This window comes from Dendropsophus ebraccatus, chromosome 3 (genome assembly GCF_027789765.1).
Source record: "Dendropsophus ebraccatus isolate aDenEbr1 chromosome 3, aDenEbr1.pat, whole genome shotgun sequence".
Taxonomy (NCBI): Eukaryota; Metazoa; Chordata; class Amphibia; order Anura; family Hylidae; genus Dendropsophus; species Dendropsophus ebraccatus.
In genome coordinates this window covers 188,200,333-188,215,717 of record NC_091456.1, presented here as the reverse complement: position 1 = coordinate 188,215,717, position 15,385 = coordinate 188,200,333, and the positions used below count along the sequence as shown (strand labels likewise).

General features: G+C 45.2%; 2 protein-coding genes and 1 pseudogene across 2 annotated transcripts in view; all 3 read left to right on the top strand.

Annotated features, from left to right (window-relative positions):
• The window catches only part of LOC138786860 (zinc finger protein 585A-like), a 90,147-nt gene extending 75,619 nt beyond the window's left edge, over nucleotides 1–14,528 (top strand). The window contains exon 5 of the mRNA XM_069963928.1: nucleotides 13,122–14,528. Coding sequence (XP_069820029.1) covers nucleotides 13,122–14,248 — 1,127 coding nt within the window. The 3' untranslated portion in view covers nucleotides 14,249–14,528. The remainder of the gene's footprint in view (nucleotides 1–13,121) is intronic.
• LOC138786597 (zinc finger protein 208-like) overlaps nucleotides 1–15,385 on the top strand; it is a 646,972-nt pseudogene that overhangs the window by 562,213 nt on the left and 69,374 nt on the right.
• Nucleotides 291–12,467, top strand: LOC138787583 (uncharacterized). Its single transcript, XM_069964930.1, has 3 exons — nucleotides 291–483; nucleotides 11,232–11,299; nucleotides 11,396–12,467. Exons 1-3 carry the CDS (start codon nucleotides 291–293, stop codon nucleotides 12,263–12,265), a joined length of 1,131 nt encoding a protein of 376 aa, XP_069821031.1. The 3' UTR covers nucleotides 12,266–12,467.

Here is a 15,385-nt window from a genome sequence, read left to right as displayed (position 1 = left end):
TTGAGAATGCAGTAAATGCTTTAAAAGAAAATCAGAACTTGGGGGCGTGGCCTGACTGCCGGAGCAAGCGGATGCATGTAACAAGCGCACTGTACTAAACCCCTGTCGGCTAATTATCCTGACCTGATCCTGGCTTCCCCCGGTGTTCCCCAACGCCTCAGAACAACAGCAAGCAGTCTGCCGCGGCTGAGAAGCTGTAGGCATACACCCGCAAGGAGATCCAAGATGGCGCCGGCTTCTGCAAGCTGCTGAGCTCTGGCCAGCAACAGCCCCCAGCAGGGCGGCACGAGATGCAGGAGCCACAAGAGGGACAGGAGGAGGACGCAGAGCCCACACTCAGGGAGGTATCTGAGCAGCTGTTAGCAGCCGTAACTACCTGTAACACCTCTGCAACGGGCAGGCTGGAGGAGGTGGGAGTGGGCATTAGTCTGCTGTGTCATGATTTCCAGAACCTCAGGGAGCACGTCTGCCATGCTGGGAACCGTATCTCTGACATGGAGGACAGAACAGCCCCACTTCCAGCAGCCAGAGTCTAGAACAATCCACAAATATGTGGAAACAAAAAGCTGATGATGAACCGCCTCAGTCACAACAACCTGAGCATCATTGGCCTCCCTGAGCGCACGGAGGGGACAGACCCTGGGGCCTTTGGTGTAAAGTGGCTTAAGGATTTGTTCCCAAAAACTCAATTCTCTGGGGCCTTTGCTATTGAACGGCCCATAGAGTCGCGACCAGACCACCACTACCTGGGGCCGAGACCACTCCTAGCCCGTATGTTAAACTGTAACATAGTAACATAGTTAATAAGGTCGAAAGAAGAGAAGAGTCCATCAGGTTCAACCTAGGGAGACGACAACCGCCCCACCACAGGGAGAAAATTCCTTCCCGACTCCAATGGCAATCAGAATCATCCCTGGATCAACGTATCACCAAAAATCTAATGCCCATAACTTGTAATATTATATTTTATATATATTTATATTTTATATAAAAGCATCCAGGCCTCCCTTGAACTTATTTAATGAATCGGCCATGACAACATCATGTGGCAGAGAGTTCCACAGTCTTACCGCTTGTACAGTAAAGAACCCACGTCTGTGCTGACCTTCTTACCTCTAGACGTAGAGGATGACCCCTTGTCATGGTTACAGTCCTGGGAGTAAAAAGACCACTACAAAGATCTCTGTACTGTCCATTCATATATTTGTACATTGTGATCAGATCGCCCCCAAGACGTCTTTTTTCTAGCGTAAATAACCCCACCCATTCCCTTAATGACCTTTGTTGCCCTCCTTTGCACCCGCTCCAATTCAGCTGTGTCCTTTTTATATACCGGTGCTGTACACAGTATTCCATGTGTGGTCTGACCAGTGATTTATAAAGAGGCAAAACTATGTTCTCATCTTTAGCATCTATACCTCTCGATGCATCCCATAATGTTATTAGCCTTGGCAGCTGCTGCCTGGCACTGATTACTAAAGTGGAGTTTACTGTCCACCAATACCCCCAGGTCCTTTTCGGAAGTAGTTTTACTCTGTGTTTTATTATTTAGCACATAACTGTACTTATTATTTCTATGGCCCAAATGCGTAATCCACTTCATTAAACTTCATTTGCCATTTCACCGCCCAAGCCTCCAGCTTCTCCAAATACCTCTGTAATATGATATCTTCCTCTGTGGTGATTACTTTAGCCAGTTTAGTATCATCTGCAAAAATGGAGATTCTACTCTGTAGCCCCTCTACAAGATCATTAATAAAAATATTAAAAAGAAGTGGACCCAACACTGACCCCTGTGGTACCCCACTAGTAACTAAAACCCAATCTGAATATGTTCCATGACCGGGACTTTGTACTCCGGCCCGACAGCTGGAAGACCTTACCTACACTACAATAGGGCCTGAGTCTCTATATTCCCTGACTTTTCTGCTGACCTCCAGAACACAAGGGCCACATTCACTGTGGTGAAGCGCCAACTTAAGGAACTCCGTATTCTAAGGATTCCGTATTCTATGGCATACCCTGCGCGCCTCAGAGTTGTGGATGGCGACAGATCTGAAAATAACAGAAAGAAAATCACTTTATGTGCATTTCCTGTAATAAGTGTATATTGGTGATTTGTATATCCTTTGGGGGGCAATACAATACTTTAGCCTTTAGAAGACCAGGCCAATTTTTATTTTTGCACTTTTGCTTTTTCCTCCTCGTGTATATAAGGCCATAGCACTTGCATTTTTCCACCTAGAGACCCACATAAGCTCTTATTTTTTGCAATGACAGATGTAATTTTTGCCTAAAATATGCTGTGAAAGCAGAAAAAAATTATATGTTTGGTGAAATTTAAAAACCAAAGCATTGTGGGGGAGGGTTTGTTTTTACGCTGTTCACCCTAGGGTAAAACTTACATGTTATGGCTGGGTTCACACACAGTATATTTCAGGCTGTATTTGGTCCTCATGTCAGGTCCTCATAGCAACCAAAACCAGGAGTGGATTGAAAACACAGAAAGGCTCTGTCCACACAATGGTGAAATTGAGTGGATGGCCGTCATATAACGGTAAATAACGGCCATTATTTCAATACAGAAGCCATTGTATTAAGATAACAGAAAATATTTGCCATTAAATGGCGGCCATCCACTTGATTACAACATTGTGTGAACAGAGCCTTTCTGTGTTTTCAATCCACTCCTGGTTTTGGTTGCTATACAGCCTCAAATATACAGCCTGAAATATACTGTGTGTGAACCCAGCCTATATATGTTCCTCAAGTCAGTTCGATTACGATGCTATGTAACTTGTGTAACTTTTATATTACTTAATGGTTTTAAAAAAATTTAAACCTTTTTAAAAAATATATGTTCCTTCAAATTGCTCCATTACCATGCTTATAAAGCTTTTATTTTTTGGTCTATGGGGCTGTGTGAGGTATCATTTTTTGTGCCATGATCTGTACTTTCTATCTGTATTTTGTTTGTGTATATACTACTTTTTATCACAATTTTTCTGGATTTGAGGCAACCAAAAATGCCTAATTTAGCAATTTGGAATTTTTTGGCACTAACACCGTTTACCATGCAAGATCAGGAATGTGATTATTTAATAGTACAGTGGAATACGCACGAAGCGATACCAAACATGTTTGTTTATTTATTTTTATAAAATTGGAAAAGGGGGTGATTCTGATTTTTATTAGGGGAGGGGATTTTTTATTAATAAAAAAAAAACTTTTTTTTTTTTTACACACATGCTAGAAGTCTTCAAGATAGGGTTATACCCCCTGGGGGACTTCTAATATAACTACATTGATCTCTCATTAAGATTTATGCAGTATAGACATACTGCATAGATCAATGACATTGGTGTTCTATTGCTCTCTGCTGCTTCAACCGAGAGCAATAGATCACCGAGCCGGGATCAGCACCATTACGGCGTAGACCCCCGGCTAGATAGGGGCAGGGACCGCTCCTCCGCCATCGCGCCACTAGACCACCACGGAGGGGGGAAAACAGGTATTTAAATGCAGCTGTCAACTTTGACAGCTGTATCTAAATGCTTACTTAGTGGGCACGGCGATCTGACCGTGCTTCTAACTGCCGCAGTCCAAAGCTGCAGATAGCACCCGGAATCGCAGTGGTTCAAAACAGGGTTGCCGCGCGGATCTCCTTTGAACTCCCCTAGTGGCACCATGACGTACAGTTGTGTCATAGGTTGTCTAGGAGTTAATAAAGTTTTTCCCAGACTTCTTTAAAGTTATGTCCTGGAAGGGTGTCTTGTCTCTTTGACAGCTTTCTGGGCCTAAGCCAATTGGAGGGGGCTTAGGCAAGAATGACAACCTCTCTGGGACTTCTAGACTACATCCACTTACTTCAGCATCTGGGCCCAATACGGCTTCCCATTAGGATGGTGGTGGACTGCGTAGTTGACAGTCACAATGGACAAAATACAAATAACAATAAAGTTTAATGATATAGGAAATGCCCAGGCTCATCACAGCCACTCACATATCCCTATGTTCAGGCGTCAGGTCTATAGTGCCGAGGACGCTCTAGGCTATCATCCCATTCTTTAAATAACGAGATTTCGCGCCTTGGATGTCTAGGCACCTCCTACTGCATCACAGATAACGCATGCGTTCCACACTGGAACGCTGCCGCAGGAACTTAGGAAACACCTGCAAAAGTTCTTCAATTAACTCATGTCTGTTGCATGTTTGGTGGCAAACATCCAACGTCAGGACACCCAATTGTGTCGTAATATTTCACCAAAAGGTATCTTGCCACTGGAGAAAGATTTTCTTCACTTCATTCCCAGTTCCGACTTGGAAAATTCACCATCTCCAGGATTGTTTGTGACACATGTGGGTTTCTCTTTGAGGAGACTTTATTCCGCATTCTTCCACAGAGCAGTGGATGGACATCGCTGAGAACTTTTGGCAAGTAGCACCGTTTCCCAGCTGTGTGGGTGCTGTGGATGGCAAGCACATCCGGATCCAGAAGCCTCAACACATCGGCTCCCAATTCTACACTTACAAGAAGTTCTTTTCTGTCATCCTAATGGCCATCGCTGATGCCCAATATGAGTTTGTTGTTGTTGTGGAACAAATTACTTTAATGTCTTTAAAGAGAACCAATCATGGACGAAAGTTAAAAAAATTTTATTCCTTAATTAGATGCAAATCATAATTTAATTGACATTTGCAAATATAATTAATTATTTTTATTGTCACGTTTTTGAATTATTCCCTTTTTACTTTCCTGTCTCGAGCCGGCTCTTTTCAAAAGAGCCGGCGCGAGACAGGAAACTCCCGTCATGCAGAGTGGCAGGAAAGGTTCCCATGATCCTTTGCCTGCCGCTCTGTTAACACACAGTGATCTCGCGCTATACAGCGCAAGATCGCTGTGTATTATCTAAAATCCCTCTTCTCTCATCTATTTATGAAGATACAGACTGCCTCTGCAGTCTATCTTTATACTTTACCTAATCCTCTTCTTCGGTGCAGCAAGGCCGGCGGCGCCATCTTGATTACGTCACTTGCGTTCCAGCGGTGGAACGCAAGGCCCGTAATCAAGATGGCGGTGCCCGGCCTTGCGGCACTGAAGCAGAGGATAGGTAAAGTATAAAGCTACAGACTGCAAATGCAGTCTGTATCCTCATGAAGTCTATCTATGAAGATACAGACTGCCTTTGCAGTCTGTATCTTTATACTTTACCAGATCCTCTGTTCCCTGGCTGTTCCGGCGGCGCCGCCATCTTGATGACGTCACGCTGGAACGCAAGTGACGTCATCAAGATGGCGGCGCTCACCGGAACAGCCAGGGAACAGCGGATCAGGTAAAGTATAAAGATACAGACTGCAAATGCAGTCTGTATCTTCATGAATAGACTTAGGGAGAGATGTACTGTCATAATAGGGACAGTTATATTTAGGTGATTGGTTCTCTTTAAGAACTCTGCTATGGGTCAAGGGCTTTACTGTGAAAATTTGGGACTGATGGACCTCCCATGCCCTTTGTTGTTGTTGTTGTTGCTGACAAGGCCTTCCAGATGTGCAAGAACCTTTTAAAGCCAGACCAATATTCTCCTTAAAGGGAACCTGTCACCCCCCGTGTCGGGGTGACAGGCTCCCGACCCCCCGCTGGAGCACCCTATACTCACCTAATCCCGCCGGGTCCTGCTTCTGGAGGTGGTCGGGTGACTGAGATATGAGCGCCCGAAGCCCGGCGCGCTCCTCAGATGAGTCCAACACTCATAGAGAATGACAGGTGAGTCCGATGCTCCGTCATTCTCTATGAGTGTTGGACTCATCTGAGGAGCGCGCGCGCCGGGCTTCGGGCGCTCATATCTCAGTCACCCGACCACCTCCAGAAGCGGGACCCGGCGGGATCAGGTGAGTATAGGGTGCTCCAGACGGGGGTCGGGAGCCTTTGACAGGTCCTCTTTAAGCAGTGACCATATAGAGGAAGATCCAGCCTACTTACGTTCTGCAGACGTTATAAGTGATTAATGTACAGCCACATCCAGTGACTTACAGGGGGTCTTCTCTGCATGAATTTCAAGTGATGTTTTTGCTAATCTAGGTTGTTTGTTTTTCCTTTTCTTCTCCATCTGGCCCGGCTATCAGAAAGACTGCTCCAGTCATCTCCATAGAATCTACCAGACATTTTAGGCTCCTCATTTAAAGTGTCACTGTCGTGAAATATTTTTTTGCAGAAATCAATAGTCCAGGCGATTTTAAGAAACTTTGTCATTGGGTTTATTAGCCAAAAAATGCATTTTTATCATGAAAAAGCAGTTTGAAGCTCTCCCCCCTGTCTTCATTGTTCTCCTATGGAGAGCGCTAAATAAAAGACCAAAACAGGGCAACAAAGAGTTAATCTACAAATACCTCACCCTGTATCTCCTCTGACCATCAGCACTGACCTCTCTGAGCTCTGATTACAGCTGTCACCCAGCTCCCTACCTGTAATCCCTTTGTTCTCGGCTTTCTGCTGCCGTCTAACTCCCTCCTCCCCCCTCCCCTCTCTATAGGAACAGACAGGGTGTGACTCATGCAACAAGTAACAATTTCATGATTTTTTGCAGTGGATGTAAAAGAGGAAGGAGGGGGGGGCCTGGGAAAAGGCGTTTTTAATGCAGATAATGGCATATTTGGCTAATAAACCCAATTACAAAGTTTCTTAAAAAAAAAAAATTACGAAAGTGACTTTAAGCATCATGCTAATTTCTATACAAATCCTCATGTGTATTGCTTCACACAGTAACACTGCTCCTCTGTGCCCCCATATATGCAGTTAGGCCCAGTTTGAGCCTCCAAATAGTAGCCAGGCCCCTCTATGTTTTCTACACTATGAGGCCCCCTTTGTTGTCTATATAGTACTGGGTCCCCTGTGTGCCCAGCCTTCATGGCATATGCCCCCCAGCAAAAGCCCGCTTCTGTATTACACATGTACAACTCTACTCAGGGCCGATTCTATCTTGTCTACTGCCTGAGGCAAAAATGTAAATTTTGCCCCCCCCCCCCCCCCGACTCTAGATTAAATTATGTAGCAACTATTCCCACATCACCCCAGCTATCAATAAACTTATTATTTTGTCATTTTGTATTATGTGGGTCTGTAGTTGTTGTGCTGTATTATGATGTTTTGCAGCAGCTGTGCTATATGCTGGCACTTGTAGTACAACAATTGCAGCTAAAAGATGATGTCTTTATAAAGTAAGAGGCCATTACTTTTAAAGGTGAGCAGTGCTATACAGATATCATAATGCACATAGATTATTGTAATACACCTCGGCTGCTGCAGAACCTCATTACACATCTCAGATGCCGCAGAACCTCATAGGTCTCTTACTTTAAGGAACCAGAATCATCTTTTAGCTGTAAGTGTTGTACTACAAGTTCCAGCATATAGAACAGAGGCGCTGAGAGCTGGATTCTGACATAATAAATGATGAGGCTGTGCACACCAGTGCTACCTGCTCTGCATGAAGTGGCAGCCTGGCTGTCTGGATACAGCAGGACAACTGCAAGTTTACAGCAGAAAAATACTTTAAAAAAACTGCAGCAAATATGAAATATAGAGCAGCTGAAGCTTGTGTGCATGCACTGGTATACACACTGTACATATGAGGTCTCTGCCATGATGAAGGGTCTGTGTACAAATCAGGGGAGCAGTGAGGGAAGTGCTGGAGATCTTCTAAGAGGTTCAGGACAGGACTTACAGATTGTTATGGTCCTAAGCCTGTGTTTCCTGCCTGCCCTGTAAGAACTGAGCAGCCTGTTGCTATGGACAGACTCTCCCCTTACTGTTTTATCCCCCGACTCGACTGCTGAGAACATGTTATAGGAGTCAGGACACAGTAACTGCATGAGAGAAGCAGAGCCCTTCTATACAACTAGGAGGAAGGGAGGGGGTTAACCCTTGGATGACACTGACAACAAAGAACAGTAGTGCAGAGCAGCTGTATCTCTACTGCCCGGCTTTCCTGCTCTCTGCATGATTTATCTCCTGGTTGCCCTGTAACATAGATGAGTGTCAGGGATTACACTCACCTTAGCTTTTAACTTTGCCCACCAGTGCTGCATGCCAGGAACAGATCGATGGCCTGTATGAGCAGCTGTCCGCTCTCAGAATACTGCCCCCTGCAGGCGGGGAGGAGCCTTGTCTGAGGCAAAACGCTATCTGCTTCTCTGCCAGAGATTACACAGATGTCGGACACTGCTTGGGGAGGAAGCTGAGACAGAGCACAGGGACACAGCACACTGGGCTGCAAATGACAGCAGCAGGGAAGATTCTGCCGCCCCTGCAGGCTCCCAAAATCTGCCGCCTAAGGCGGCATCCTCATTCTGCCTCATGGCAGAAACGGGCCTGACTCTACTGTGTACACATACAGCTCAGCTACATGTACATTACACACATACAGCTCAGCTACATGTACATTACACACATACAGCTCAGCTACATGTACATTACACATATACAGCTCAGCTACATGTACATTACACACATACAGCTCAGCTACATGTACATTACACACATACAGCTCAGCTACATGTACATTACACACATACAGCTCAGCTACATGTACATTACACATATACAGCTCAGCTACATGTACATTACACACATACAGCTCAGCTACATATAATTACACACATACAGCTCAGCTACATGTACATTACACACATACAGCTCAGCTACATGTACATTATACATATACAGCTCAGCTACATGTACATTACACATATACAGCTCAGCTACATGTACATTACACATATAGCTCAGCTACATGTGCATTACACATATACAGCTCAGCTACATGTACATTACACATATATACAGCTCAGCTACATGTACATTACACACATATAGCTCAGCTACATGTACATTACACACATACAGCTCAGCTACATGTACATTACACACATACAGCTCAGCTACATGTACATTACACACATACAGCTCAGCTACATGTACATTACACATATACAGCTCAGCTACATGTACATTACACATATACAGCTCAGCTACATGTACATTACACACATACAGCTCAGCTACATGTACATTACACACATACAGCTCAGCTACATGTACATTACATATATACAGCTCAGCTACATGTACATTACACACAGCGCTCTGCTGCAGGCATATATAACACACACACACACAGCTCTGCTCCACACACATCACACACACACAGCTCTGCTGCACACACATCACTTCAGCTCATCCAGCACAGCAGAGTAGATGTGGAGTGTATTGTCTCCTGTGACGTCAGCAGAAGGGGCGGGGCTGTGCTGAGGTTACAGGAAGCAGGAAACTACCGAACTATATACTCCTGTATACTGAGAAACAGAGGGAAGGAAACTTCAATATCCACAGTAAGATGGGAGGAGAGGACTGGTGTGTGTGGTCTGTATACAGGGGAGAGGACTGGTGTGTGGGGTCTGTATACAGGGGGAGAGGACTGGTGTGTGGGGTCTGTATACAGGGGATAGGACTGGTGTGTGGGGTCTGTATACAGGGAGAGGACTGGTGTGTGTGGGGTCTGTATACAGGGGAGAGGACTGGTGTGTGTGGTCTGTATACAGGGGGAGAGGACTGGTGTGTGTGGTCTGTATACAGGGGGAGAGGACTGGTGTGTGGGGTCTGTATACAGGGGAGAGGACTGGTGTGTGGGGTCTGTATACAGGGGGAGAGGACTGGTGTGTGTGGAGTCTGTATACAGGGGAGAGGACTGGTGTGTGTGGTCTGTATACAGGGGGAGAGGACTGGTGTGTGGGGTCTGTATACAGGGGAGAGGACTGGTGTGTGGGGTCTGTATACAGGGGGGAGAGGACTGGTGTGTGGGGGGTCTGTATACAGGGGGAGAGGACTGGTGTGTGTGGGGTCTGTATACAGGGGGAGAGGACTTGTGTGTGGGGTCTGTATACAGGGGGAGAGGACTGGTGTGTGTGGGGTCTGTATACAGGGGGAGAGGACTGGTGTGTGTGGGGTCTGTATACAGGGGGAGAGGACTTGTGTGTGGGGTCTGTATACAGGGGGAGAGGACTGGTGTGTGTGGGGGGTCTGTATACAGGGGAGAGGACTGGTGTGCGGGGTCTGTATACAGGGGGAGAGGACTGGTGTGTGGGGGGTCTGTATACAGGGGGAGAGGACTGGTGTGTGGGGTCTGTATACAGGGGGAGAGGACTGGTGTGTGGGGTCTGTATACAGGGGGAGAGGACTGGTGTGTGGGGTCTGTATACAGGGGGAGAGGACTGGTGTGTGTGGGGGGGGTCTGTATACAGGGGGAGAGGACTGGTGTGTGGGGGGTCTGTATACAGGGGGAGAGGACTGGTGTGTGGGGGGTCTGTATACAGGGGGAGAGGACTGGTGTGTGGGGTCTGTATACAGGGGGAGAGGACAGGGGGAGAGGACTGGTGTGTGTGTGGGGGGTCTGTATACAGGGGGAGAGGACTGGTGTGTGGGGGGTCTGTATACAGGGGGAGAGGACTGGTGTGTGGGGGGTCTGTATACAGGGGGAGAGGACTGGTGTGTGGGGTCTGTATACAGGGGGAGAGGACTGGTGTGGGGGGTCTGTATACAGGGGGAGAGGACTGGTGTGTGTGGGGTCTGTATACAGGGGAGAGGACTGGTGTGTGGGGGGGGTCTGTATACAGGGGAGAGAACTGGTGTTTGGGGTCTGTATACAGGGGGAGATGACTGGTGTGTGGGGTCTGTATACAGGGGGAGGACTGGTGTGGGGGTGGGGGGGTCTGTATACAGGGGGAGAGGACTGATGTGTGGGGTCTGTATATAGGGGGGAGGACTGGTGTGTGGGGTCTGTATACAGGGGGAGAGGACTGGTGTGTGGGGTCTGTATACAGGGGGAGAGGACTGGTGTGTGGGGTCTGTATACTGGGGGAGAGGACTGGTGTGTGGGGTCTGTATACTGGGGGAGAGGACTGGTGTGTGGGGTCTGTATACAGGGGAGAGGACTGGTGTGTGGTCTGTATACAGGGGGAGAGGACTGGTGTGTGGTCTGTATACAGGGGGAGAGGACTGGTGTGTGGGGGAGGTCTGTATACAGGGGGAGAGGACTGGTGTGTGGAAGGTCTGTATACAGGGGGAGAGGATTGGTGTGTGGGGTCTGTATACTGGGGGAGAGGACTGGTGTGTGGGGGGGTCTGTATACAGACTGGATTGAAAGAATGAATTCAGTCTCTGTATGTGTTCCCTCCAGTCAGATCCAGTAAGAGAACAGCACCAGAGAGATGTCCCCGTCCTCTTCTTCCACAGGATCAGGATCAGGTAGATGGAGATGTTCCCTATGATCTGTACATCCCACCTGACTTCTCCTACTGTTTGATGACTTTTACAATATTTCTCTCACATCTTATGTATCAGGGGGAAGATGGGAACAATATTAATGCTCCGACAACGAATGTGAGCAGTGATGAGCAGTATAAGGACATCACTACAGGGAAGGATCTGAAATCTATTAATGATACAGACATAATGGTAAAAGAAGAAGAGACAGATGACAGCAGTGTTGAGCAGTATAAGGAGGACATCACTACAGGGAAGGATCTGAAGTCTATTAATGCTACAGACATAATGGTAAAAGAAGAAGAGACAGATGACAGCAGTGATGAGCAGTATAAGGAGGACATCACTACAGGGAAGGATCTGAAGTCTATTAATGCTACAGACACAATGGTAAAAGAAGAAGAGACAGATGACAGCAGTGATGAGCAGTATAAGGAGGACATCACTACAGGGAAGCATCTGAAGTCTATTAATGCTACCGACATTATGGTAAAAGAAGAGACAGATGACAGCAGTGATGAGCAGTATAAGGAGGACATCACTACAAGAATGGATGTGAAGTCTATTAATGCTACAGACATTATGGTAAAAGAAGAAGAGACAGATGACAGCAGTGATGAGCAGTATAAGGAGGACATTACTACAGGGAAGGATCTGAAGTCTATTAATGATACAGACATTATGGTAAAAGAGACAGATGACAGCAGTGATGAGCAGTATAAGGAGGACATCACTACAAGAATGGATCTGATCCCTATTAATGATTCAGAAATAAGGGTGAAAGAAGAGACAGATGTGAGCAGTGATGAGCAGTATAAGGAGGACTTCACAACATGGAAGGATCTGAACTGTATTAACACTATACAAAACATTAAAGAAGAGACCGAATACGGCAGTGATGAGCAGTATAAGGAGGACATCACTACAGGTAACCGCCCAGGTGAGTAGTGACCACTAAATGCAGAGAACAGTCACACATTCTCCTCAGTCACCGGCTGTAACTATTTATAGTGACCATCTTGTCGTCTATGTACTTGTACTATGTATGATCATGTTACCCACTCTGCAGATACAGCAACCAGGATCGGCTTTGCATAAACTATATGAACCAATCGTTTATACATCCTACATATACAGTATTGGGGCAGTCTGTGCGAGAACTACATGCTGGTGCTGTGTATACACGCTCAGTTACATGTTACCTGCATGAACTATATGAATATACGGATACTTAGGGCTCTATTACACGGAGTGATAATCTGCAGATTCACCCGATTATCGTTCTATGTAATAAAGACAAAAAGCAGCCGAAGAACCGAACATTGTCTGATCACTGTTGTTTAAACATGTTATCGGTATGTAGGGGGTCAGTAGTCCCATTTTTTATTTGAGAAGAGTTTCCATTACTTTTACTACTAAGGACGTCATCTCCCCGGCCTCCAGCTTCTAGATTCTTCTCCCTGACACTTCCTGTGGATGGGAACAGATCTGATCATTCTTATTATGTTACATAAAAAAAGAGTAACTTTCCATGTCTGCAATATGTTTAAGCTTTTATTACTGGGAAATAAGAGAAATGGTGTTTTCTCCTTTGCAGATGATTCTACCAGGAGCTCAGGGGGACATCAGATCTCCTCAGAGGATCATATCACACAAGATACATATGAGGAGCCGTCCACTATCCCAGATACACCCTCAGCCCCTCACAGCAAAGATCTCTCATCTCATCCTGTTATACAAGTTCCATCTTTTTCATGTTCAGAATGTGGGAAATGTTTTAAAAACAAAAAACCTCTTACTAGACATAAAAAAATTCACACAGGAGAGAAGCCATTTGTATGTTCAGAATGTGGGAAATGTTTTAAAGGCAAAACAAATCTCACTAAACATCTAAAAATTCACAGAGGAGAAAAGCCATTTGTATGTTCAGAATGTGGGAAATGTTTTACACAGAAATCAAATCTTGATAAACATCAAAAAAGTCACACAGAAGAAAAGCCATTTTTATGTTCAGAATGTGGGAAATGTTTTAAACACAAATCAAATCTTCTTTCCCATAAAAAAATTCACGGTGCAGGGAAGCCGTTTTCATGTTCAGAATGCGATAAACGTTTTACTGTGAAAAGTAGTCTTATTTCCCATCAAAAATATCATACAGGGGAAGAGCTATTTTCATGTTCAGAATGTGAGAAACGTTTTCATTCTAAAGCAAATCTTATTTCCCATCAAAAAACTCATACAGGGGAGAAGCCATTTTCATGTTCAGTATGTGGGAAATGTTTTTCACATAAATCAGATCTTAGGAGACATCAAGAAATTCACATAGAGGTGAAATCATTTGTATGTTTAGAATGTGAGAAATATTTTAAGCACAAATCAAATCTTCTCTCGCATAAAAAAATTCACGGTGCAGGGAAGCCGTTTTCATGTTCAGAATGCGATAAACGTTTTACTGTGAAAAGTAGTCTTATTTCCCATCAAAAAATTCATACAGGGGAAAAGGCATTTTCATGTTCAGAATGTGGGAAATGTTTTCAACACAAATCAAGTCTTAATCACCATCAAAAAGTTCACACAGGGAAGAATCTATTTTCATGTTCAGAATGTGGGAAATGTTTTTCAGAAAAATCAGTTCTTACGAGACATCAAAAAAGTCACACAGGGGAAAAGCCATTTTCATGTTCAGAATGTGGGAAGTGTTTTGCTGAGAGAGCAAAACTTGTTGTACATCATAAAATTCACACAGGGGAGAAGCCATTTTCATGTTCAGAATGTGGAAAATGTTTTATTCTGAAATCAAATCTTGTTGAACATCAAAGAACTCACACAGGGGAGAAGCCATTTTCATGCTTAGAATGTGGGAAATGTTTTGCTCACAGATCAAGTCTTTATCATCATCACAAAACCCACACAGGGGAGAAGTCATTTTGATGTTCAGAATGCATTAAATGCTGTAAAAAAAAAAAAACAGAACTTGGGGGCGTGGCCTGACTGCCATCCAGAGTCTAGAACAATCCACAAATATGTAGAAACAAAAAGCTGATGACTTAGAGAACCATCTGAGGTGCAACAACCTGAGCATTATTGGCCTCCCTGAGCGCACAGAGGGGACAGACCCTGGGGCCTTTGGTGTAAAGTGGCTTCAGGATTTGTTCCTAAACGCTCACTGGGCCTTTGCTATTGAACAGCCCATAGAGATCCGACCAGACCACCACCATACCCTGCGCGCCTCAGAGTTGTGGATGGTGACAGATCTGTCTTCTCTACAGCACAGGAGGCGGATGAGCGGATTCGCTGTAGACTGCCCCGTCCGTGATTCTGCATACCGAGTCTCCATCTTTTGTCTCCCTTAGCAGTATAGAGAAACATGCTGCCTGGACTGTGTAATTTGGATGCTTTTTTAGTTACTCTTTCTACAGTCTCATAGGATACTATATTCTTTAAACCACTGTATTGCAAAGTAAGTCTTGGCGCACACTTAGGAGTGATTGCCTAAGTTCTCTATCTTTTTCCGGCTAGATAATTGAGGATGATTATGGCTGCTGGAGAGGATGATGGCAGGGGGATGCTCAGTGTCCCTCCAGTGCCCTGTGTTCCTCAGTGTCCCCCTCCCATCATCCTCTCCAGCAGCCACAGCCCGCACAGGTCCGGGAGTCAGGTCGAGACATCACCATGTTATCCAGGAAGTGACATCACCATGTTATCCAGGAAGTGACATCACCATGTTATCCAGGAAGTGACATCACCATGTTAGATAACATCACCATGTTATCCACGAAGTGAAGCCTTGATGCAGTAGTAAGTGCAGGAAAAAAAGCACTTTGTGTGAATTTCCTTTAATAAGTGTATATTGGTGATTTGTATAAGTTTTTTTTTGGGGGGGGGCAATACAATACTTTAACCCTTAGAAGACCAGGCCAATTTTCATTTTTGCGCTTTCGTTTTTTCCTCCTCGTGTAAGGCCATAAGGCCGTCTAAGGCAGCCGGCCCGTGTAGCACGAGAGCAAAGCCAATTTTAGTACCAAAAAATTAAAAGAAAAAAGGGCGAGAAGGGGTAGTAAGGAAGAA

Excerpts from the sequence above, each read along its gene's own strand:
- LOC138787583 (XM_069964930.1), top strand. The coding sequence starts at position 291 with ATGCAGGAGCCACAAGAGGGACAGGAGGAGGACGCAGAGCCCACACTC. Across the intron at positions 484-11,231 it reads CGTCTGCCATGCTGGGAACC|TCAGATCCAGTAAGAGAACA; the intron begins GTATCTCTGACA and ends TGTTCCCTCCAG. Across the intron at positions 11,300-11,395 it reads TTCCACAGGATCAGGATCAG|GGGGAAGATGGGAACAATAT; the intron begins GTAGATGGAGAT and ends CTTATGTATCAG.